Genomic DNA, 24751 nt, shown 5'->3' with positions numbered 1-24751 from the left:
AGTGGTGCACAGGCTTTGGGAAGTCAGGAAGGGAGTTATTTACTGCAGGACTCCTAGCCTCTGTCCTCCCCTTGGAGCCACCACATTTATATGGTGAGTCTAGTCCGGTTTCTTGACCATGATAACTGCCAGGAGATATGCTAGGATTGCTCACCCGACTGATTCCAGCAGTTCCTAAAAGCAGCTCACTGTCACCTTCTCAAGGGCAATTAAAGATACGCAAAAAACCTGGTATAGATACCTGCTCCTCCAATGCTGTCTGACCTGCAGTGCTTTTCCAGCACCACACTGTCAACTCTGATCTCCAGCATCTGTAGTCCTCACTTTCTCCATAGATAGCAATATCCACAACCCATGAAAGAAATGGACTGGAACATTACAGCGATTAACACACAGTGAGATGACTGAGGCTTGAGTGAAAGAAAAGCTAATGTCCTTTTGAAATGCAATTTGTGAACACTTTGCCCTGTATAAAAATATGAGTTGCTGTAAAAACAGTGAGTCTGTCTTTCACTGTACACCTGAGGTCTTAACTAATCTCCGCTCTATTCAGGAGCTGGTGTGTCTGTCAAATAATCGTGATTTCTATTTCAAACTTCTGCCATTTGTTGTTTATTCTTTCTTTTTGATTTCCTTTGTCTTAAGATTCTCTTTTATTCCATGAAAGTCACTGCCTGCTCTGATTCTCAAACTTTATCTAACCTATTTCCAACATCTTTCAAATTCCACACAATTAGGTAATGATGAAGAGGTTCAAATTTGGATTTTTTTAAAGCCAAAAGCTGGAGACATTTGGCATTGCAAATTAACATTTTGACATTATTTTTAAATGAATTTCAAAGGTTCCTGGTAGAAAAGTTGATGACAGTCAACTGCAATTTAACTCTGAAAATAAAATTGTGTGGTGCAGGAGAAAGTCTTTCAGACCACGTTATATTGAGCTGATTCAATTTAAAATAAAACACAATGGACTCACCCGCCCCCTTTCTCTATAGCTCTACAGTTTGTTTCTTTCCAAATACATACCTTTTTGAAGGCTAAAAAGCATGCTCACTCCATTTCTAGGATTGCTTTTCAACAAATAATTATATTAGTTCAAATGGAACCTAAATGCTGACTCGGAAATTACAGTCACATCTTGCTTTTCAGTTATTTGATGTTCAATTGTGACATGTAGTCTACAATTTGATATAAAATATAAAGCTGCCACTTCTGTGGTCCACTTTATGTCAGGTTCTGTTATTTTGCCGGGAGTAGCTGCAACTCAAAACAACACAAAATTACAGCAGAAACCTAATACATTTCCTGTTTCCAATAATGTCCACTTACCACAGGCTCCTCAATTGCACATCTATCAGTCTTACAAATTATAATTCTTTCCCCATACAAATATTACAAGCTGATTACTTGCTGTTTACTGCAATGAGGTTGACAAAGTGCAATTATCTTGAATAAAACTGACATATTTTCTTCTTTCAATGAAACAGGATGGTTTCCCTCTTTAATAGATTATGAAAACAGACAGCACACAGTTATCATCTTTGGCACACTACCAATCTGCACAAATATCAAAAGACTGTTCCTATTGTCTCTCTGAATTCTGAGCATGTTTCTGAACCTTAGCATCAGTTTACAAATCTGAAAATAATCATCTCTGATCATCCAGTTTCCAAATTCCATAAAACGTTATGATAAAATACAGACAATTATTAGCAACCTAAGTAGTGAAAATAATTTTGGTGGGAAATGAAGTACATTGTTCCAGTCCATCTGTATTGTCTGTGCCCTTTTCTATCTGGTTATTGTGTCCTGTTCACTGGATGGAATGCCTTTAACACTCAAGTAGGGATGGAGCCTTGGTTTGACAGGGTATTGAACAGATACATCTCTGGACACAATGGATAGCCCATAATGTCCACTTTGATTCAGTATTCAGCTAAAAAAACAAGATCAAAGCTTGACACTGATCTCTTCACTCTGTGCAGTTATAACCAGCTCCAGCAGAAAAGATCATTTTTTGGGATCCAGGTCTGGGTTTGCAAGGGGTGGGGTTCAAACCTAAATCTCTTTGATGTAGCAGCTGACGCTATCCAAAAGTCACCCTGGCAACAAGAACTTTCATCGGTCTTCACATTCAAACACTTGACAGTGAATTCCAGCCAAGCTGCTAAGCCTCTCAGCAAGGCACCATTGAAGTTGAAGAGTGGAGGAGGGTAAAGGAGATAAATCAAGAAATTGTGGTTAGGATATGTTATGCTTTAATGTTTAAAGCTGTAAGAGGAAAGGAAGGTTTGGAATGCTAAGGATCTCAACAGGGGAGTTGAAATCAGAGAAGTTGCACTGATTTCATCTTGGGGAGGAGACAGAATTGGGAGTGTGGGTTACACATTGCATAAGTCAGAAACCTCAGCTGAAGTATCTGGGGTTCAGGATCCCCAGGAAGTACATGGGGACTGGGGCCACAGTGGATACTAAGAAGGGCAGGGGAAAAGAAGAAAGCCTGTAGCTTAAAGCATTTTCTCAGCAAGTTCCTTTGGCCCATCAATCAGCAGGTTCACAGTGAGATGGCAGCCAAAACCCGACAGGAGTTTCAATGCATATATGCAAAGAGTGTGATTTGGAATGTTGTGAATAGGAGAAAGTGAGGTCTGCAGATGCTGGAGATCAGAGCTGAAAATGTGTTGCTGGAAAAGCGCAGCAGGTCAGGTAGCATCCAAGCAACAGGAAATTCAACGTTTCGGACATAAGCCCTTCTTCAGGAATGAGGAAAACCTGCTGGACACACTTTCCTCATTCCTGAAGGGCTTATGCCCGAATCGTCGAATTTCCTGTTCCTTGGATGCTGCCTGACCTGCTGCGCTTTTCCAGCAACTCATTTTCAGCAATGATGTGATTACTCCACAATACACCCCTACACTTAAATGGGTGCCACAATTATAATTAACATAATTTTGTTCCAAAGGAAGTGACAATGTGGACCAAGTCTTCAGAAATAATAAATTCCTTGCTATAATTCATCTCTCGCTCCTACTTTTATTAGATGAGAATAAGAGTAATGTTGTTACATATAAACAAGTTACAAATACTGAGGCCTGTTACTTACTGTCAGCTTCACTATGGTGTAGCATATAGCAACAAGATGTTGAGAAGCTAACAGAAGACTGGAGTGATGCACGCCTGTAACTAAAACTTTAATCAATTCTCAGAGTTTCAAAGTCTGGTCTTTCAAAGGCAATATAGTACAAAACAAAACACAATCTTATTCACTCCCCCCCGCCCCCACTCTCGGCCCAAACAATATTCATTTGGCACTAATTTGAAGCAGTGATCATTATAGACTCCTACCAGATGTTAGGTCAAACTGCTGGAATTTGTTTAAAAAAGTGGATGTTATTTTGAACTGTGCCCTAGCTGCATTAAGTAACCAACAGATTCAGTTGAGGTAGTCTACCTGATTGGATACAGAATCAAGCTCATTTTCCAGTACATTACAGAAGGATTTTGTTTATTGTTTTAAACATCATGACTGTGATTGTTCAAAAGATAGAGTCACACAATCACAGAAATAGTTTCTCTCTCTATCTACTCAGAATCATAGAATCTCTTCAGTGAAGAAAGAGGCCATTTGGCCCATCAAGTCTGAACCAATCTGAAAAGCATCCTGCCCATGGCTACTCCACATAACCTGTGCATCTTTGGACTATGGGAGGGAACGAGAGGACCTGGAAAAAACCAACGCAACCATGTGGACAATGTGCAAACTCCACACTGATAGTCACCCAAAGTGTCTATTTTTTTTAAGCCAAATGACTGGCTATGTACTATCCCAGAAATCATGTCCCTCTACACTAAGCTGAGGATCATAAGACGATATAAAAAGACAATTACTTGATGGAAAACTGGAAAAATCTGGAAATTAAAATATGCAAGTCCTCATGGTGCATTCCAGTATAATGGCAACATCCAATTACCACTCAACAATATAGTAAGAGAAGGAAAAATATAAATCACCAATATGTTCACAATGAACTATGAAGGAAAACCATTCTTGACCTCATCTGCACCAATCTGCTGGCTGCAGATGCATCTGTCTATGACAGCATTGGTAAGAGTGACCATTGCACAATCCTTGTGGAGACAAAGTCTCAGCTGTGCACTGAAAATACTCTCCATTGTGTTGTGTGGCACTATCACTGTGCTAAATGGGACCGACTTTGAACAGATCAAGACTGGGCATCCAGGAGGCACTGTGGGTCGTCATCATGAGTAGAATTGTATTCAAGCACAATCTGTAGCCTCATGGCCCAGCACATCCCACACTCAACCATTACTCTCAATCCAAGTGTTCGACCCTGGTTCAATGGAGTGTGCAGGAGGGCATGCCAGGAACACCACTAGGCATACCTAAAGATTAGGTGTTACCCTGGTAAAGCCACCAACAGGACTACTCGCATAAGCAGCAAGTGATAGCCAGAACTAAGTGATCCCACAACCAACGGATCAGATGTAAGCTCTGCAGTGCTGCCACATCTGAATGGTGGTAGATGATTAAACAACTCACTAGCGGAGGACACTGCACAAATCCTCTGTTGTGGCAGAGCCCAACATGTAAGTGTAAAAGATGAGGCTGAAGCATTTACAACAACCTTCAGGCAGAAATGCTGAATGGATGATCCATCTTGGCCTCTTCTGGTAGTCCCTAGCATGACAGATACCAGTCTTCAGACAATTCAATTCACTCCATGTGATATCAGAAAATGATTGGAGGCACTGAATCTTGCAAAGGCTATGGGCTTTGACAACATTCTAATAATAGTACTGAAGACTTTTGCTCCCGAACTTGCCACTCCTTTAGCCAAGCTCCTTCCAATACTGTTACAACACCAGCATCTACCCAGTAATGTGGAAAATTGTCCAGGTATGTCCCAGCCAATTATTGCATCATCTGTCTACTGCTGATCATCAGTAAGGTGATGGAAGGTGTCATCAACAGTGCGATCAAACTGCTCAGTGATGCCCAGGGCCACTCATCTCCTGAGCTCATTACAGCCTTGGTTCAAACATGGACAAAAGAGCTGAATTCCTGAATGCAGGGGAGAGTGACAACCCTTGACATCAAGGCCACACTTGATAGAGTGTGGCATCAAGTTGCCCTCGCAAAACTGGAAGCAATAGGTATTGGGAGCAAACTCCAGTGGTTGAAGTCATACCTGGCACATAGGAAGATGGCTGTGGTTAATGGAGATCAGTCATCTCAGCTCCAGCACATCTCTGCAGGAGTCCCTCATGGTAATTTTCTAAGCCCAACCATCATCAGCTGCTTCATCAATGACCTTCCCTCCATCATAAGGTCAGCAGTGGGGGTGTTCACTGATGATTACACAACATTCAGCACCATTTGCAACTCCTCAGATACTGAAGATTCCATGTTCAAATACAACAAGATCTGGACAATATCCAGGCTCAGACTGACCAGTGGAAAGTAACAAATGCTAGACAATGACCATGTCTAATAAGAGACAATCTAACCACTGCCCCTTGCAGCTGGGGAAAGTCAACATTTTAAGAATCAAAGGAGCTGGGCACAGGGACAGGTCGGCAGCATGAAATGGGAGCCGGTGCTATCCATGTGGAAATGTTACCAAGAACTAATGGGAAGGAGATTACGTTAGCCCATTCCAGAGACAATCATATGAAGATAGGAGCAAGATTCACTGGGAAAGAGGTCCTACTACAATGCGAACATAAGAAATAGGAACAGGAAGAAGCCATTCAGCTCTTCAAAAACCTGTCCTCTTCAATAGGATCATTCTGCCCTACACCTCAACTCCTCTTTCATGTGAGCTTCTCACAGCTATCAACCTCGTATTTCAAAAATCGACCTACCTCTTCAGTGATCTAGCCTCCAAACTCCAGACATTCACTACCTTTCCTTCATATACCAGTTTTAAGGAACACACACTCGGAATCAAGTCTCCTAATTTGAGATTGAGGGTCAGACAAACTTTATTCTGTTGTGCTATAAGTAGGAGAGTTATTTTCTGGAAAGCCTTAGCAAAGGGGCGGCACAGTGGCGACTGTCTGTGTGGAATTTGCACATTCTCCCAATGTCTGTGTGGGTTTCCTCCAGGTGTTCCGGTTTCCTCCCACAATCCAAAGATGTGCAGCTTAGGTGAATTGGCCATGCTAAATTGCCCATAGTGATAGTTGCATTAGTTGGGGTAAATATAGGGAGTAAGGGAATAGGTCTGGGTGGGTTACTCTTCGAAGGGTCAGTGTGGATGTGTTGGGCCGAAGGGCCTGTTTCCATACCGTAGGAAATCTAATCTAATCATTTGAATCCCTCCAACAGATACAAATTGTATCTGTGAGGGACCAATGGTTTCCCTGAACCTTAAAGTCTGTAGAAATACACAGACCCCTTATTACCAATCAAATAAAAGGCGGCATAATTACAACTATCACCAAAAAAGGGACATTAACTTTCTGTCAGCTGAGAATGTTTTCAACTGTCCACAATCAAAGTGGTTTCATGGAACTGGCTACCTGAAGAATATATTTTATAAGAACAGTACATTTCTAATTTACAAAAAGTCTTTATTTCTTTCATTCCTTTGGGGTGCTGAGTTCCTGAATGTTTTGTTCCTCAGTGGCATACTCACGCTCAATCTGTTCAAGTAACTGGTCCACAGAGTCTTCTCGGTTTTCCAGTCTCAGATACTTTTTAATAGAACTGCAATCTAAACGTGGCCAACTCCTGTGTTTTTGCTCAACTTGGTGCTCACTGAGCTGCCTCGCATCCTTCCCAAGGTCAAATGATTTGGAGTAAGCACACGTTGTGTGTAGCTGCATGTCTGAACCATACACTTTCCTGGCGATGCCTTGAGACAACAATTTTCCAATGAACCTGCTGGAGAATGACTTTTCAGGCAAGGAATAGTCCATGTCCACAAACCGGGGAGCATCATCAGCACTGTGGATACTACCGGACCGAATGTAACCATAACTCTGCAGCTGGCTTATGTCTTCAGTGGAAACCATGACCATTTTCCGGTCTAATTCAACACCTTCTATCACTGTAGTAGTAACAGGAGTATCAATGATGCAATTGTTCAGTTTAATAACTGGTAATATTACAGATGTGGAAACCAGGGAGTCAATGCCGCAGTTCAAGGGAACATTGAGGTTTCTTTCACTGGAGTTGCAGGAGTCTGACTGGACACTATGAAGAGAGATAGAAGGAGAAGGCCTTTTATGATGCAGCAGTTGGGCAGTCATCTTCTGTTTAACAGACATGCGACAATTGGTCCATATCTCTGCTTGACCTAGGTTTGCCCTGCTGGCTTTTTCACTAGCACAGCACTGTTCCAAATACTGAAAACTGGTGTCTGTGGAGATAGGACTGGGACCTAGTTGCATCGGTTTTGGCTCTTTATTCTCTCCATTGCAAGCTTGGCCAGCCATAGAATAAATATTCCTTTGTGCTAAAAGTTTGGTTTCTCTGTCTCGGTTTTCATGTAGTACTGTGTTTGCACAGATGAATATGAACAACCCAAATCCCATAATCAGTGGGCCAATCAACTTCAGCTTCTCATGCTTTAGCCCAAGTTGAGACTGAAGCCTTACTCTTGCACGTTGGGTCTCACTAGAGTTTGTACCTTTGTGATTCGCTGACACTCGAGAATTATGCTTATGTGGCCAGTAGCCGACAACTGCTATAGCGATCCCCACCATGACGATAAAGAGCCCTAAGATAATGAAAAGCCCAGAAGGAGAACGCATGTTAATTTTTCCTTTAGGTCTTTTATTGTCTCTGGGTCTAGATTTTGCCCGGGGTTCTTTAGAAGGTAAAGGAACATCTGGTTGGCAACGAAACCTTTCCTGGCTCTTTGTAGCTGGATCTTCTGTGGTTGTCATGTTGATGGTTTTAATTCCACTTAAAATAAAAAAAAGAGGAAACTTATATTAAAACAGAAAAATAAACGTTCCTTTTCAGAAAGCATGTTCATTTACAAGTAAAGTATCATTTCTTGTGTAAAATTTTCACTTTATAAGGTTGAAGCAAGATCCTTCTTCCTCAAATATGGTATTATTAATGTTTAACAATTATTAATAATTTCTCTCCACAGATGCTGCCAGACCTGCTGAGCTTTTCCAGCAATTTCTGTTTTTGTTTCTGACTTCCAGCATCTGCAGTTCTTTCAGTTATGCTTGGCAAACAGTTTAATATCAGAAGAGTAGAGAAGGGGCTGGAAGCATGTGGTGAAAGGTGGTTTCTCTTGGCAGGGGTTTCTAGAAGCGAAGAACATGGTCACAGGATAAGAGGTTGATAATTTATTACAGATATAGGGAGAAATTTCTTCACTCAGAAGATATGAATCTGTGGAATTCCCAACCACAGAGGGAGGTGAATAGAAAAAAGAAATTTGCCTGTTAAATCAATATAGCGAGCGTGCTGGAAAATACAATTACATTTCTATGGTTTGGACAGCATGGTGGCTCAGTAGTTAACACTGCTGACTCACAGTGCCAGAACACAGGTTTGATTCCACCCTCAGGCAACTGCTTGTGCTGAGTTTGCACATTTTCCCCATATTTTTGCAGGTTTCCTTTGGGGGCTCTGGTTTCCTCACACTATCCAAGATGTGCAGGTTCAGTGGACTGGCTGTGCTAAATTGCCCATAGTGTCCAGGGGTGTGCTGGCTAGTCAGATTAATCACGGGAAATGCAGAGTTATGGGGATAGGGTGCAGGGGTCAGGGAGGCATGCTTTTCAGAGGCTCGGTGTGGACTCAATGGGCCAAAGTTGCCTGCTTCCACAGTAGTGATATTCTATGAGGTAGAAAGACATGACGCCATATCGGAATGTGTTTTTAAATGATGAGAATTTGTAAAATGAATGGATTGATGGACTGGGAGCCAATACAGCTCAACAAAGACAAATGGTGATGGATGAGCAGTTCTATGGTCTATGTTCAGTTATCAGCAGAGTTTTAGATCAGTTTAAGTTTACAAAGAGTGCAAAGTGGGAGATCAGCAAGCAGAACAACTCCAGTGACTGATATTAATTAGTAATTAGCTCAAGTTGATGTCGTTCAGATATAACAAAATGCAAAACTTTTTTTTCATTCTATAAATGCAAATAATAAAAACTATTTGTCCTTTTCGGGAAGCTGTGCATTAAAAACAAATTAACTAACCAATAAAGCTTTTCAGTGTTTAGCACTGCTGCCTCAACAGCCCCAGGGACCTGGGTTCGATTTCCGCCTCGGGTAACTGCCTGTGTGGAGTTTGCACATTCTCCCCATGACTGCGTGGGTTTCCTCGTGGTGCTTCGATTTCCTTCCACAATCTAAAGATGTGCAGGTTGGGTGGATTGGCCATTGTAAATTGCCCATAGTGTTCAGTGGTGTATAGTAAATATAGGATAATAGGTAGGGGAATAGGTCTGGCTGGGATACTCTTCGGAGGGTTGGTATGGATTTATTGGGCCAAATAGCCTGTTTCCACACTGTAGGGATTCTATGAATTTTATGAATAGTAAAATACACCAACAGCAGGAGATGTTCTGGAAATGGTTGCTAATGGTTACCCTTGTTAGTATTTCAGAAAGTATTTGCACTGTACTAGAAAATTAAAATTCCCAATATGTTCAACAGTTGCACTTTAAGCTTGATTATTTGACTTCCCTGGCTGCAAGGGAGAACAGAAAATAAATATATCATGATCAAAAGTTAAAAGAACAGCCTTCATAACAATAGAGCAGCCAAAATAACCATTAATAATGACTGCAATTAGTTTCTGTGTGGGGGGAAAAATGATTGCAGATGTGTTAGGAATCCAATGCAGACTTTTATACCCAAAAAAATCCTTGCAATAAAATTTCACTATTTGTCCTAATTTCGAAGTTACTGGATAAATGTTCTATTTGTGCTCTGCAAATGGGGTGCACAATGGATGAAAAATTTGGGGATGGTGTCCCCCAAGAGAAGGAGGATTTCTAAATACACAGCATCTTCATGGGATTCATGCATCATGCCTTACTGTGTTTCCCTCAAAATGCTTTACATTCAGTTAATTGCTTTGAAGTGTGACTAGTGTTGTAGGTGGACACTGCAGTTATGCTGAGCAAAGAGCAATGTCCTGCAAACAGCAAGAAGCTGAATGTCTCGCTAATCTTGGTCAAACACACTGACACAAGAGTAGACCCTTTAAAGCTTCTTTTTTATTAACTAATTTCAAACACACAACTAAACACCTCCATATCTGAGATGGGCAGTTTCTGTGTAACTGCACCTCAACAACAAGTCATCTTCTTATGCAGGAGAGGGTAGTGACTAGGATAGAAAATTTAAAATTCACAGCAACTAAAAGAGTGCACGATTAAAAAAAAATCAAAATGAACAATGGGGCACAACCCTTGCACTGAAATAAATACCTGTTTCTCAACACATTTTGATGATGACACGTACCTCACATGTATGAGGCAAATGATGCAGGTAAGTTAGAGTAATACCCGCAATGAGAAAACTCACAGCATTTTTCAATGGGCAACTTAGTTGAGCTTGAGTATTTTTTATTTTAATTGTTAGAAATATGTATCCAGAATGTTATTTTAGAATGATTCAAGTTAAATCAAACCTCTCTCTCTCTCTCTCTCTCACACACACACACACACACACACACACACACACACACACGTATGTTTATGGGGTGAATTAGCATTTGCAGAATTGTATTTGCAGATACATTCTATTTTGCTTAAGAAGCACACAACCTGCAGGCAGTCAATCCATGTAACATTTTATAAATTCCTACTTTAGAAGTAGAACCAAGTCTGACTCAAGATTGGAATACAGACGCTCTAACCTCTCAGCTTTTAATGCATTGCCTGAACTGAGATGTCACTTTTTTAAAGAAAACCTTAAATTATCTCAGGAATGTGACTTGAAAGTAGTTCTGGGAATTACATATTAATGAATCAAAACCTGCAACCCATTCTAAAAGATGAAACACTTAACAGCAATCTAAGTTTATTCAATATACCATATCAGTTGCACGACACTATGATCTTGTGCTATAAATTCTGTGCCTTACGATCCTGCCCCACTAGCTACCTGATCAAGCAGCAATCCAAACACTAGCGCTTCCAAATAAACCTGTTGGACTATAACCTGTTGTTGTACGATTTTTAACTTTGTCCACCCCAATCTGACACCGGCACCTCCTCATCACAAACAAAAGATCATAAGCACAAATTATAAAATTCATTTGGAGATGAATTTTAAATTGTTATTCTTGGAAGAAATAGAAGTACCAACTTCTACCATAGAAGGACCAACTAATCAGTTTTGGTTGAGGTATTCAGTTACATGAAAAAGGTGACATAAAATCCAGAAAATCCCCAAACCTTTTAAAAGAATTCAGGTATACGGACAGTAGCAATGACTCCGCCCCAAGTGGGGATGGGGTCTTAAGATCAAAGTCAAACATGGACACCTCACCTGACTTACTTTGTGGTATAGGAGGCTGAGAGTATTTACACTTTACAGGGCATACAAGTCAATTTCAGGGGAAGCCAAGCTGAGTTAGTATTAGTCTTGCCTTTGAATCACAAGATTCCAACTTCAGCTCTCATTCCAGGTGGTACACAAACATCAGAACTGAGTGAATTGCCAGCTATTCAGCACTCTCCTCTTGTCCAGAATAAACATTGTTTTCCCTTTGCATTGGTTTTCTTGCAAGTTGTCCTGATGAGTGTATGAGGAAAAGTTTTGAGAAATTTGTCATTTTTCTCAACAATGTACCAATTCTGACTTTAAATAATTAATACTGAAGCTTTTATGAGGCAAACCTCTAATATATTTACTTACAATCAACTGGGAATATAAAATACAGAATTTACTTGATAGTATAGAACTGACCAAAGCTTCAGTGTAGTACTGAGAGAGTGCTGTGCTGTTGGAGGAGAAAGATTCTTCCAATCTGCCGGTTTGGGTGAATGCGGGTGTTCATTTGAAAAAGAACAGCAAAATTGCCCTGGCTAATATTCATCCATCCATCAGTGTCACAAAAATGGACAATCTGATCATTCTCACAGTGTTGTCTGTGGGAGCTTGCTGGATATTAGCTGCTACACTACAACAGTTGACTCCACTTCCAAAGGGCTTTATGCATCTCATGGTTATGAAAATTGCTTTAAAAAGAAAGACATGAATTTGTAGAGAGAGATATTGAGAACCAGTTAACCTTTCCTCATCCTTGACCTTTATGTTGTTACAGTTAAAATACATCAAACCATTCCATAATGGACTACAACATTACATATTGACCTAGAGAATGGTTACATCAAGACACAGCCTGATAAGAGACATCATTTAAGTGCCAATGAAATCAACTTAGCAAGGAAGTAACTGTGTCTTAGCATCAGTTAGTTTAGTAACCGGCTATGTTTTTTTTCCGAAAAAGTCTTTAATCTTTCAGATAATAAAAAAAATAACAATTCTGAATTTGTTGAAGTGAACAGTAATTAGTTATATTATTATAAGTAAATATCACCGTGATTTTTTAAAAATCTGGGACAGCTGGGCACCCTTTGGCAGACCCAGATGAACATCATCTGTTGGATTACAGTGTTTCATAGAAAGCTAGAGTTTTACAAAGCAATTTCATTTTCTGAGGTCACCAGATGGTGAGACACCAGGTGTCATTTGCCAGCCATTCTAAATAAAAAAAATTGTTTCCTTTGAAATATTAATAACATTCTTCATTTTGTGACAGATGCATTGCATCTAAATGAGTTTAGTCAAAAGAGTATTCCTTTCAGGAATAGAAGCACGTCTCTTAAGGGAAAATGTATCACAGCTGATGGCCGGGAGAACATTTTCACACCATCAATGCTCATATAAAACAGCAAGAAGTATTCTATCATTTTGTTTCATATTCCTTTTACAACCCAAGTTACACTGATCATATTAACCAACCTTTTAATAGAGGTTTTGGTTTATGGTGAAGGAAAAGTTTGATTAATAATTTAAAAATAAAATACTGCATCTTCTTTTGCTTCAAATATCATACATTGAATCTCATGCTTGGATATTCTGATTATAATGGTGCTTCAATATTTAAGTACTTCAATCTGATTAAAAATAGTGTAAAAGCCTGGGGCTAAGTGAAGGGAGTTACTGAAGGTTAGTGAGATCAATTATAGGCAAATTATTGTTGGCAGTTTGAATACAAATCTTTTTTACTAACAGAATTGTCAATATTGCCTACAAGTCAATAGAAAACTTTTGGGATTTTGCCATAAATGAGCCCAACATTCAGGATTTCTGGGATCTGCCTGGGCACAACACATTGTAACACAAGTTTTATATTAAAGACATCAGATTTCAAATTGAAAGAACACGCTATTTTACCAAAGACAGAACGAAATCTCTCAGGCTGAGAATGAAAACTGTGTTTTGCAAAGAACAATTAATCAATTACCTAGTCTGTTTATTATATTTGTGTGCAATATTGTACTCTATACTATGAAATAAATTCTGTTTTTTATAATTCCAGTTTCTTGTAAGTAAATACATTAGGTGCTTTATCCAAAGAAAACTTCCAGTATTAATTATTCAAAGAGTCAGCATTGGTATAATGCTGAGAAAAATGACATTTGTCAAATCTTTTCCTCATACATTTATCAGGACAACTTGCAAGAACATCAATGCAAAGGGAAACAACATTTATACTGTACAAGACGAGAGTGCTGAAGGGTTGGCAAGTGGCCCACTTTCCATTGAAAAGCTTCTGTTTCACTGACTCGAGCTTCATGGGCATTCCACTTCCCACTGCCTCCTCACAGGCACCAACAGCGTCTTGTTGACCAGGATAGACTCTCTTCAATTCTCCCTCTTGCTACCCACTCCTATTTAGGAAACTTTTTCAAGGCATCCCACATTCTACCCTCTATAATCTTGAGGTCATTCCAAATGCTGTTGCCTCTGTTGGGTTTTAGCTCACACCCATTCACTCTGTGCTTGTGCAGCAACATTGGCTTCTGCTCTCCTTTGCAAATCCTTCCATGGTCTTACTCCACATCTCTGAAAACTCACCAAGTCCCTCAACCCTCTAAATGATATTCACTTGTCTAAATCTGGCTTCTTGAACGTTATGCTCCAAATTGCTAATTGATAAAGGAAGAAACCAGAACTAATCTCTCCAGTCAGTGGAGATACAGAAATATTACTAGTAAAAGCATATCATGAAGGTCAAGTTGCTCAAGATTGTTTCCAATTAAGATATTGCATAGGAGCTTACAATCAACATTTTAAAAATGACAATATGATTTTAAACTGGGCCCATTTATCTTCTGTCCATTATCCTCAGCTGAAGTCTGTAAGTCTTCTTGACTGCTCATGTGAAATACTATGTTGGAGCAATTCATAAAAGACTTACATTTCTATAGTACCCTTCACAACCATCAGACATACCAAAGTAATTTATAGCCATTGAAGTACTTTTGAACAGCTGTAACATGTAATACAGCTGCCAATACACACTCAGCAAACTCCTAGAAGCAGGAATATGATAATGACCATACCATCTGTTTTTGTGATGTTGATTGAGAGATAGATATTGACCAGGCCACTGGGGAAAACTCCCCTGCTTTTTTCTGAAATAATGCCATGGGATCCTTTATTTCCAGCTTGCAAGAACAGTTAATATCAAAGTTGAAAGAATATTAACTACAATGTATAGCATTGGACAACCCAGTAGCCAATTAATTTTAAACACCATAAACTTGCTTTTCATACAACCTAAGGATTTGTTACCCAGATAATGGGTAAATTAAATATTCAGAAAGGAATGTTATATGAATAACAAAGCTTTTGTTGCTTACGTCTGTCAAAATATCCTAATCTATACCACGTTTCATTTGCAACATGCCAACTAAAATAACGGTGGTACTTTGCAAGTTGGTGATGTCAATGGCATCAATATGTAAAGTACTGTTTACAGAGGCTGCACTGTCCCAGACTTGCTTTCTCACAAGAAAACAGGAAGCTGAACTATTTTTGTTTTGATTCCTATGGAGTCAGGCATCTGCTGAAAATCCTCCTGCACACTCCACAATGTGTTATCATTTTGGCTGCTCTTGGCTATGAAAACAGGCATGTTGGTAAGTAGTTAAGAAAATAAGAATAATAATTTCATTTCCTCCTTTTATTTACTAAAAATATCCATATTCTTTCTTAACCCTAATTCCATTTGTACTCAGTATAACAGAGGAAAAGAGAAGCTCAGAGATATTAGCAGCCTTTGTGACCCAAGGTTAAGCTACATGTAGACAATGTTTGCAGATCATGAGAGAATGATCATTACTGCACAACCTGGAATCTACTCTGAGCCAAGCTTTCTGATAAGAGACATTATTGATTAGGCTGCTCCACTGATACAAGGGATATTTTATTTGACTTTGTTTAATCTTTCTAGGTTAAAAGTGAGATCATTCAAGCATTTATTTCTAGATTTTACAGCAATGAAGTAAAATGAAGTACTTTCTGTGTTCTGCACCTAGTTCACTCACACTTTGTGGAGAGATGATTAGAAGCTCCTGCTGTGCCTGGCCTCAGAACAGCAACCCTTCCTACAATTGTGTGAAAGTTTGGTTCTTCACACCAACAATCTTTGTGGTCAGTTTGAAAGATATTTTGGATAAATTATAGACTATTTACTGACCAAAAGTCACCTATCCTCATATCTTTCTGCATCAACTCAGTGTCAACTTTTGTTTGATGACTGCCACTCTGAAGTGCCTTGAGGACTTTACTCAGTCAAGAATGGTGCATTTTCCATATAACACCAGTGACTAAACAGCAGTAATTCTCACTGGCTGCAAAGTGCTTTGAGACATCCAATAGTTAAGACAAGCCCTTTCTAAATGCATTTTTTTTCTGTTTTAATCAGAAGTTATAAAAATGTAGGAATTAGGAACCAAAAACAAGATGCCCAAGCTTATTTCACCCAAGACAAGATGCTAAAAGAGCAAGGAGTGTGCTGTTCCATCGGCCTGATCCAAACTGTAATGATAATCAGTCTTGCATCCTCTAGATTTACAGTGATGCCAAGTTAACAGCACTCAATTGTATCCGTACTCTATAATGGTCTCAATATGGGATTAGACAAGTCATGCTTGTGTGCCTGTTTACCATGAGTGCCAGTGAAACATTGTTAAAAAAACTCCATCAGGACAATCTGACAAGTAAATGTTTAAAGTTAATGTACAGATTATCCAAGAACTTTTCATATTTACTTTAATAAAAGTTGTTTTGGCAATGATTCAGTTTCAGCTTCAGCACAGTCTCACACTGCTCAACTATTGTGGAGATGCACAATAGCTGTGGACATGCAAAATAGCAGATGGAACCCGGATACAAAATTCACATCCTGGAAACCATTTTCACTGATGGTTTGGAGGATGGAGAGAAATTGTAACAAGGGCCTACCCTGAAGTGTACAAGATGCAAACTTTTACAGTAGACATAAATGTTCTTGAAGAGCAAAAATGCATGTAGATTTGTCAAATTATTGTTGCTTAAATCCCTTGTCCTTTAATTGAATTTTTTAAAAATCCTGCCAGTACCTGTCAATTAAAATAAATCTACTCTGGCAATTTAATTAGCTATTTGTTGACATAACTCTAAGCGCTATCATTATATAATTATTAATATTCATCTAACTTGCATAACCTTGCTTTTCTACAGGGTAGGTGTGCATGTTTACAGTTTGACTGATGGTTCGCAGAGGTTATTAAAGGATTAGCTATCTTTGATACATGATCATGAACACGTTAGTTTTTCTGAAGAGTTTAGTGAAGAAGGTGTTTGGCACAATTGGCTTCAGTCAGAGCATTGAGTACAGGAGTTGGTGCATCATGTTACAGCTGTATAAGACATTGATAAGGCCACATTTGGAGTACTATGTCCAATTCTGGTTGCCCTGCTATAGGAAGGCTGTTATTAAACTGGAAAGGATGCAAACAAGATTTACAAGGATGCAACGAAGACTGACGGGTTGGAGTTATAGGAGAGGGTGGGACACCTTTCCCCTGGAGCATAAGAGGCTTAAGGGTGACCTTTAGAGATTTATAAAATCAAGAGGGAGCATACGTAAGGTGAATAGCCAAAGTCTTTTCCCCAAGGTAGGTGAGTCCAAAACTCAAGGGCATAGGTTTAAGGTGGGTTAGAAAAGATTTAAAAGGATCTGAGGGGCAATTTTTTCACACAGAGGGTGAAGCTGCCAGAGGAAGTGATAGAGGTGGGTACAATTACAACATTTAAAAGACATTTGGACAGGTACAAGGATAGGGAAGATTTTGAGGAATATGGGCCAAACGCAGGCAAATGGGACTAGTTCAGTTTAAGAAACATGGTCGGCATGGATGAGTTGAGCTGAAGGGTCTGTAGGACTCTGACTCTAAATGCGTTGAAGAGGCTTTCAAGAATGAATATTGCTTTTTAAAAAAAAAGGTTGTAATAAATATTCAGAACTTTGTTTTACTTCAGCTCAGCGTGGTACCTGAGTATTTTACATTAGGGGCATTGAGGTGGATGGGAGGGAGAAAAATTAACGTTAGCTATAATGAACTATGATCAGGTGGAGGACATGAAATCACGGAGGGACCAAACGCTGGCACTCCACCAATCTGCATCTGGGGCAGGGGCTCAAATCCATCCAGCAATCGTTGCCTTTCTTACCCCCAACCCCAGCATAAAAATGCTGCCATTTGGGCACCTTTTTCCCCCCCAAGAGAGTGCAATAAGCTCACTACATTCAGGGGTGAAAATCCAGACTCAAGTTACACTGCATTAATTGGAAAAACATTACCCATTTTGTGTTCGTAACAAAGCTTCACACTGATAGACAGCTCCTTGAAATGAGAATGTCAATCCCCTACCTGGTTTCAGGTTTATTTCAGACATTTTCATTCTGTGTTACATTTGGAGCATCAGTTCTGGATGAGCTAGAAGAACTAAATGCAATCAAAGACTTTGAGTTGTCTAATGAAGAGGAATTGAAATTGAGTGGGCCTATGTTCTCTAGGGTTTAGAGAAAGGAGCTGATCTCATTGAATCATTTTTTAAAGGGCTTCGTGACAAAGACACTAGAAGGATTTTTCAGAATTAAAGGTCACAATCTCATGGTTGTTAATATCTTATAGAATCTCTCAAGGATGCCTGAAACCAAATGGAATTAGCAAGTAGGCAATGGTTGTATGTTAACTATGGTTAATTGGATGAGAACTGAGTACATAGGAAACAAGTAATCAGTTTCATGGGAGTTTGTGAATTGTGAACTAGAAATGAAACACTGACCAGAAAGATTCATGACTAGATCCTATTTATCTAGCAATTCTTAACCTCTGATCTTTAACAATGGTGAGCAGTAGGCCATCGAGGATTGAGATAAGGAGAAACCTCTTCACTAAGAGACTGTTCATCTTCATAACTCTCTACCAGGGGACTTTAGATGCTCAATGGTTGAGATTAACTGATTTGTAGACACAAAGAAATCAGAAGTGGGGTAGGAGATGAGACATGGTTTCATTGGATGGTGAAACAGCTTGAACACATGGCAGACTTCCTTCTTCCAGCTCTTATGCGTAATTTAAAATAGAAAATTTAATTAATAGAATTAGTTTAACTTTGTCAAAAACTACACATTAGGTAAAGACCAAAGCCCTTAGTGTAGGACATAAGAATGACGAGGCCAATCAATGCCTTGAGTGTGTCCTGCTAAAGAATTCAACTAATCAGAGTATCAATATCATTTACCAGCCTCTGTCTGATATGCATTGACACTTAATCAACAGGTTTGAAAAGTTACATTGATCATGCAGCCTTTGGGACAGGTTCTACACTGATTTTTGTATGAACAGTGTCAGGAGGCAGTGGTGTGGTGGTATTGTTGCTAGCCAAGTCATACAGAACTTCAGGCTAATGTTCGGGGACAGGGTCTTGAGTCCCACCATGGCAGATGGTGAAATTTGCATTAAATATTTGTCTGGAATGAAGAAAAAGGCCAGTGACCAAAAACCAAAATCCATCTGGTTCACGAATATCCCTAAGGGATGAAATCTGCCATCCTTAGCTGGTCTGTCCTACATGTGACTCCAGGCCCTTAGCAATGTGGTTGATGCTACACTGCTCCAGAAGCTATTTAGTTGTAATTGCTACAAAGTCTAAACAAGGGAATTAAAATGGACAGATGACCTGGCATTGTCATTGACCAGTCTAGGTCAATGGCAAAAACAGCCCTGACCAAGTTTTCCTAACCAATATCTGGAGACTTTTGCATAAGTTGGAAGAACTGTTCCACAAACTAGTCAAGCAACAGCCTGACACAGTTGCATTCACAAAATCAGACGTGACAGATCTGTAGATATATACATCCTTTTCCTGTCACATTGGCAGGACAGACACACAGGATGTGGGGGCACAGTGGCGTAGAGTCAAGAAGAGTTGTCCTGGAAGACTTCAACTTGGACTCCAGACCTTCTACTACTGAGGAGAAAGTGAGGGCTGCATATGCTGGAGATCAGAGCTTAAACATGTTTAGCTGGAAAAGCGCAGCAGGTCAGGTAGCATCAAAGGAACAGGAGACTCGATGTTTCGGGCATAAGCCCTTCTTCAGGAATGCTAAGCAGGCTAAGATAAAAGGTAGGGAGGAGGGACTTGAGGGAGGGACGCTGGGAATACTATAGATGGAAGGAGGTTAAGGTGAGGGTGATAGGCCAGACAGGAGGTGGGGGTGGGAGGTTGGGAAAAAGATTGCAGGTCAAGAAGGCGATGCTGAGTCTGAGGGTTGGGGAGAGGGAAAATGAGAAAGCTGGAGAAATCTGCATTCATCCCTTGTAGTTGGAGGGTTCCTAGGCAGAAAATGAGGCACTCTTCCTCCAGGCGTCGTGATGCCATGGTCTGGCGATGGAGGAGGCCAAGGACCTGCATGTCCTTGGTGGAGTGGGAGGGGGAGTTAAAGTATTCAGCCACGGGGTGGTTGGGTTGGTTGGTGTGGGTGTCCCAGAGGTGTTCTCTGAAATGTTCCACAAGTAGGCGGCCTGTCTCCCCAATGTTTAGGAGGCCACATTGGGTGCAGCGGATGCAGTAAATGATGTGTGTGAAGGTGCAGGTGAATTTCTGACGGATATCCATACATTGGGAGACAGGCCGCCTACTTGTGGAAAGTTTCAGGGAACACCTCTGGGATACCCGCACCAACCAACCCAACCGCCCCGTGGCTGAACACTAACTCCCCCTCCCACTCCACCAAGGACATGCAGATCCTTGGCCTCCTCCATTGCCAGACCATGGCAGCATGACGCCTAGAGGAAAAGCGCCACATCTTCCGCCTAGGAACCCTCTAACAAGGGATGAATGCAGATTTCTCCAGCTTTCTCATTTCCCCTCCCCCCACCTTCTCTCAGTCCCAACCCTCAGACTCAGCACCGCCTTCTTGACCTGCAATCTTCTTCCCAACCTCTCCGCCCCCACCCCCTCTCCGGCCTATCACCCTCACCTTAACCTCCTTCCACCTATCATATTCCCAGCACCCCTCCCCCAAGTCCCTCCTCCCTACCTTTTATCTTAGCCTGCTTGGCACACCCTCCTCCTTCCTGAAGAAGGGCTTGTAACCGAAACATCGATTCTCCTGTTCCTTTGATGCTGCCTGACCTGCTGCGCTTTTCCAGCAACACATTTTTAAGCTCCTACTACTGAGGTCCACAACAACATTGGTGCCAGTCTTCAACCGATCTGACTCACTCCAATGATATTAGGAAACAATTGAAGACTTTGATATTGCAAAGGCTATAACAAAATCCCCTAAGCCAAAGCTGCTCCAGTACCGTTACAACAGACATGTCCCCCACAACGTGGAAAATTGTCCACATATGTGCTGTGCACAAAAAGGACAAATCCAACCCAGCCAATTATCCCCATTTCTACTCTCAGCCAAATGTCAGAAGGTATGTCCAAAAACCACTTGCTCAGTGGTGTTCAGTTTGGGTTCTGCAGGACCGTTCAGCTCCTTTCCCCAAACATGGACAAAAGAGCTGAACATCAGAGATAAAGGTGAAAGTGACTGCATTTGAAATCAAGGCAGGTTTGATTGAATGTGGCATCAAGGTGTTTAGAAAACTAGGAAAAGAAAGCCTCTACTGGTTGGAGTCAAACCTAACACAAAACAAGATGGAGAAAGTGAGGACTCCAGATACTGGAGATCAGAGCTGAAAAAAGTGTTGCTGGAAAAGCGCAGCAGGTCAGGCAGCATCAAATAGCAGAAGAATCGACGTTTCGGGCATAAGCCCTTCTTCAAGGCATAAGAAGAAGGGCTTCTTCCTGAAGAAGAGCTTATGCCCGAAACGTCGAATCTCCTGTTCCTTTGATGCGGCCTGACCTGCTGCGCTTTTCCAGCAATACATTTTAAAGCACAAAACAAGATGGTCATGGTTGTTGAAGATTAATTATCTCAGTTCCAGGAGATCAATGGAATAAGAAGTTGCCAGGGTTTGGAGTTCTTCAGCTGCTTCAGTAATGTCCTTTCCCACATTCAATTCAGAAGTGGGGATGTTCGCTGACGATTACACAATGTTTAGCACTATTCACAACACCTCAAATACTGGAGCAATTGACAACAAGGCCCAGAAGACATTGAAGCTTGGGCTAACAAGTGGCACTAAGTATCATCTGAAGCTCACAAGTGTCTGTCAATGACAATCTCCAACAAGAGACAATCTAACCATCATCTTTTAACATTCAAAGGCTTTAGCAGAACTGAATTCCCTGCTTCCTGGAGTTACCAAAGATCAAAAACTGAACTGGATTAAACATAAAAATATTGTGCAATGAATAACTCAGCTTCTGTCTCCCAAAGCATGTCTCCCATCTGCAAGGCACAAGGAGACTACAGTAGGTACTACAATAAAACAAAGAACTGCAGATGTTAGAAATGTAAAAGAAGTGGGTCTGGCAGCATCTGGGGTGAAAGAAACAGAGTTAACATTTCCTGTCAGTGATCTTTGTTCAGACCTAGTTCTGAAGGACATAATTAGATAACCTAACGACCTTTGGAAATTTTCTCTTAACATCCTAATTTAGAAACCACCATAATTTGTCACTCTCAGATCTCACTATTTTCTCTTTTTTTTGAACTTCTATAAATCCACAATGTTCCTTCCCAGTTTTAAACCCACCTGTTATTTTGTGGCTCCCCATCCCATGCACTTTCTTGGTCTTAAATGTATAGTTTTTCGAGAAGAAAAATGACAATGTCAAAACTGAAGGAGTACAGATTGAAAATAATTCACAGAAAATGCTTAGGTGACACCAATTGTGCGGTAGGTCTAAGATTGTACAGAGGAAAACGGGATAGAGAACAAGGTTTGTCTTGTTCCAGTACATTGAAGATATGGGAGATGAAACAGCATTTAAAATGACAAATTTGGTCTTTCGAAGAGCGACTGAAAATTCAAACGGGCGTGTAGGATATTGCAAGGGGAAGGACAGAGGGATGGAGCAGGAGGGAGAGAAGGGAGGGATCCAGAGCGGAGGCGGCACCTCCAACCCTTGACTGTTTATCCCCTGTTGCCGTTTCAGTTTCCTGTCTTGTTCACTTCCCTCCGCAGGGAGGTTTTCTTTTGTGTTCGAGTGTCGTTACTGCTTAAAACAAAACCCTCTGCTGTACGCATGGAAACTACAAGGAATAATGTGTTACCAGCAGCGACACAGAGAAGGGAGATGTTTGCAATAAAATTGATAAAATAAAGAACAAACTAAATCAAGATGAAATGAGGCTGAAAGCTCGAGATGATAAAAACTAGGCCACACTTTGACCCTAGGTACCTGAGATGAAACAATAATGACTCGGACCAGCTTTAAGATACAATTATATGTTTGGGTTTCATAGCGGTTTTTATTTGTCATTCAAAGTCCACTTTGAACTTAAGTGATCTACATTTAAGGCATTTCCAAATAATTCCTCTTTAATCAATAGGAATTAAATAATTTATTTGTTAGTCTAAAGTGCACCATTGATGAAGGGTCACGTTGGATTCCTGTCCTTTCACTTCTGTTAAAGTTGCTTTAAATTAAAATTGCAACCATAAACTTTCTGTCGGCAACAGTGGAAGCAGCTGGGCCACTGTGTTTCTGAGAGATTAAAGCAAATTATTTTTCAGGCTCCTTCAATAAACTTCACTTTCACAGCGTGAAGCGACTGTTTTGTCAAATTCACGCCACAAAACAGACTCGAATTGGGGGTGGATTCTTACCTTGCCTGTTGAAATAAAAATTAATCTCTCATGTCTCCCGGGATTGATGCCGATCCCGGAGCTCCCCACTTCTCTGTGTCGCTGCTGGTAACACATTATTCCTTGTAGTTTCCATGCGTACCGCAGAGGGTTTTGTTTCAAGAAGTAACGACACTCGAACACAAAAGAAAGTGTCCCTGCGGAGGGAAGTGAACAAGACAGGAAACTGAAACAGGAACAGGGGACAAAGAGAGTCAAGGGTTGGAGGTGCCGCCTCCGCTCTGGATCCCTCCCTCCTGCTCCATCCCACTTTCCTTCCCCTCCCAATATCCTACACGCCCGTTTTTCACAGGCAACATTACAGCGCGGCGTCAACGCGTCCCAAGTTGTCCTTCTCTGCTTCATTGGGTAACGCCAGATCAAGTCAATCATGCATTTCCAGCACACTCCTGCTTTGTACATTCCTTCCCCACTTTGCATTGGCCGACTTGTCTATCAGAGATTGCTTCTACAGCACTGGCGTAATCTTTTTGCACGATCCCAGATATTAACCCCTCCCGTGAGACCGGGCGTTACACGATCGGCAATACTGCCCACTTCCTGCAACATTATTTCCCATTTCACTTAAATTTGGTCAGATTTATTTAAACTGTGGTATCTTTAACAACTGAAGTAGTTAGCTTCTCGGTGCTTCCCACAAGTGAGGGAAATAAACTGTCCGATTATGCAATCATTCCTTGTAATCTATACAATATACAGATTACAAATAGTTCCAAATATCAATTCCTACCGTTGCATTACAAGTGATTATTTCCCATTTTATAAAGAATACTGTATCACTGAATTGTAATGTTTGTGTTTGAATGCTGGTGAATCTCCCGTGGCGTTGCTGACCTGGACGAGGGTTGTGTGAAACTTGTGAGCAAACTGGTCGCTGCTCCTGAAGAAGGGTTATAATCAAGCTCGACTATTCACTCCGTTTTCTCTTTTCGCCGACCTGCTGAGTTTCTCCAGAACTTCCCGCGTTTGGTCGCTGCCATAGTTGCAAATGGGGCATCGCAAGACAGCCACAACGTTTTATATTTACGTGGTTCCTGTGGGAGGTCTTGTAATGAAGTGTGTAATCTGTCTCTGAGGCCAGAGGCTTTGGGTTCAAGCCCCCACTGCTGGTCAAGGAGGGAGCATTGGTAACAGGATCAGACTATTTGATATCCTGTCAGATCGGAAGAACCAGAAGTAGGCCATTTAACCCCTCCAGGCTGCTCCACCACTCAACACAACCATGGCTAATCTCAACTCCACTATGCTGCCTATTCCACGTAACCCTTCAATGCATTACTAATTTAAATTTTATCTTTCTCCTCCTAAAATTTACTCAATGTCTCTGTGTCCACCACATTCCTTGGTAATGAATTCCACAGATTCACAGCCCTTAGAAGTAATCTCTGTTTTAAAT

At 40.7% G+C, this 24751-nt stretch overlaps 1 protein-coding gene across 3 annotated transcripts; it reads right to left on the bottom strand.

Annotated features, from left to right (window-relative positions):
- Positions 1-2883: 2883 nt before the first annotated feature.
- LOC132829781 (transmembrane protein 200A-like) lies at positions 2884-23531 on the bottom strand. Of its 3 annotated transcripts, none has more exons than XM_060847144.1 (2): positions 23317-23531; positions 2884-7936 (listed from the first exon to the last, which is right to left on the bottom strand). In XM_060847144.1, exon 2 carries the CDS (start codon positions 7915-7917, stop codon positions 6607-6609), a length of 1311 nt encoding a protein of 436 aa, XP_060703127.1. In that variant the 5' UTR covers positions 7918-7936; positions 23317-23531; the 3' UTR covers positions 2884-6606. The 3 variants fall into 3 exon arrangements, with proteins under 3 accessions (XP_060703127.1, XP_060703128.1, XP_060703129.1); XM_060847145.1 differs by lacking the exon at positions 23317-23531 and adding an exon at positions 22240-22671; XM_060847146.1 differs by lacking the exon at positions 23317-23531 and adding an exon at positions 9200-9400.
- Between the last annotated feature and the right edge of the window lie 1220 nt (positions 23532-24751).

Source organism: Hemiscyllium ocellatum, chromosome 30, assembly GCF_020745735.1.
Source record: "Hemiscyllium ocellatum isolate sHemOce1 chromosome 30, sHemOce1.pat.X.cur, whole genome shotgun sequence".
NCBI classification, from domain to species: Eukaryota; Metazoa; Chordata; class Chondrichthyes; order Orectolobiformes; family Hemiscylliidae; genus Hemiscyllium; species Hemiscyllium ocellatum.
This window is presented reverse-complemented; position numbering and strand designations above follow the sequence as displayed.

Bases quoted from the DNA above. Each gene is read 5' to 3' on its own strand.
- LOC132829781 (XM_060847144.1), bottom strand. From the start codon at position 7,917: ATGACAACCACAGAAGATCCAGCTACAAAGAGCCAGGAAAGGTTTCGT.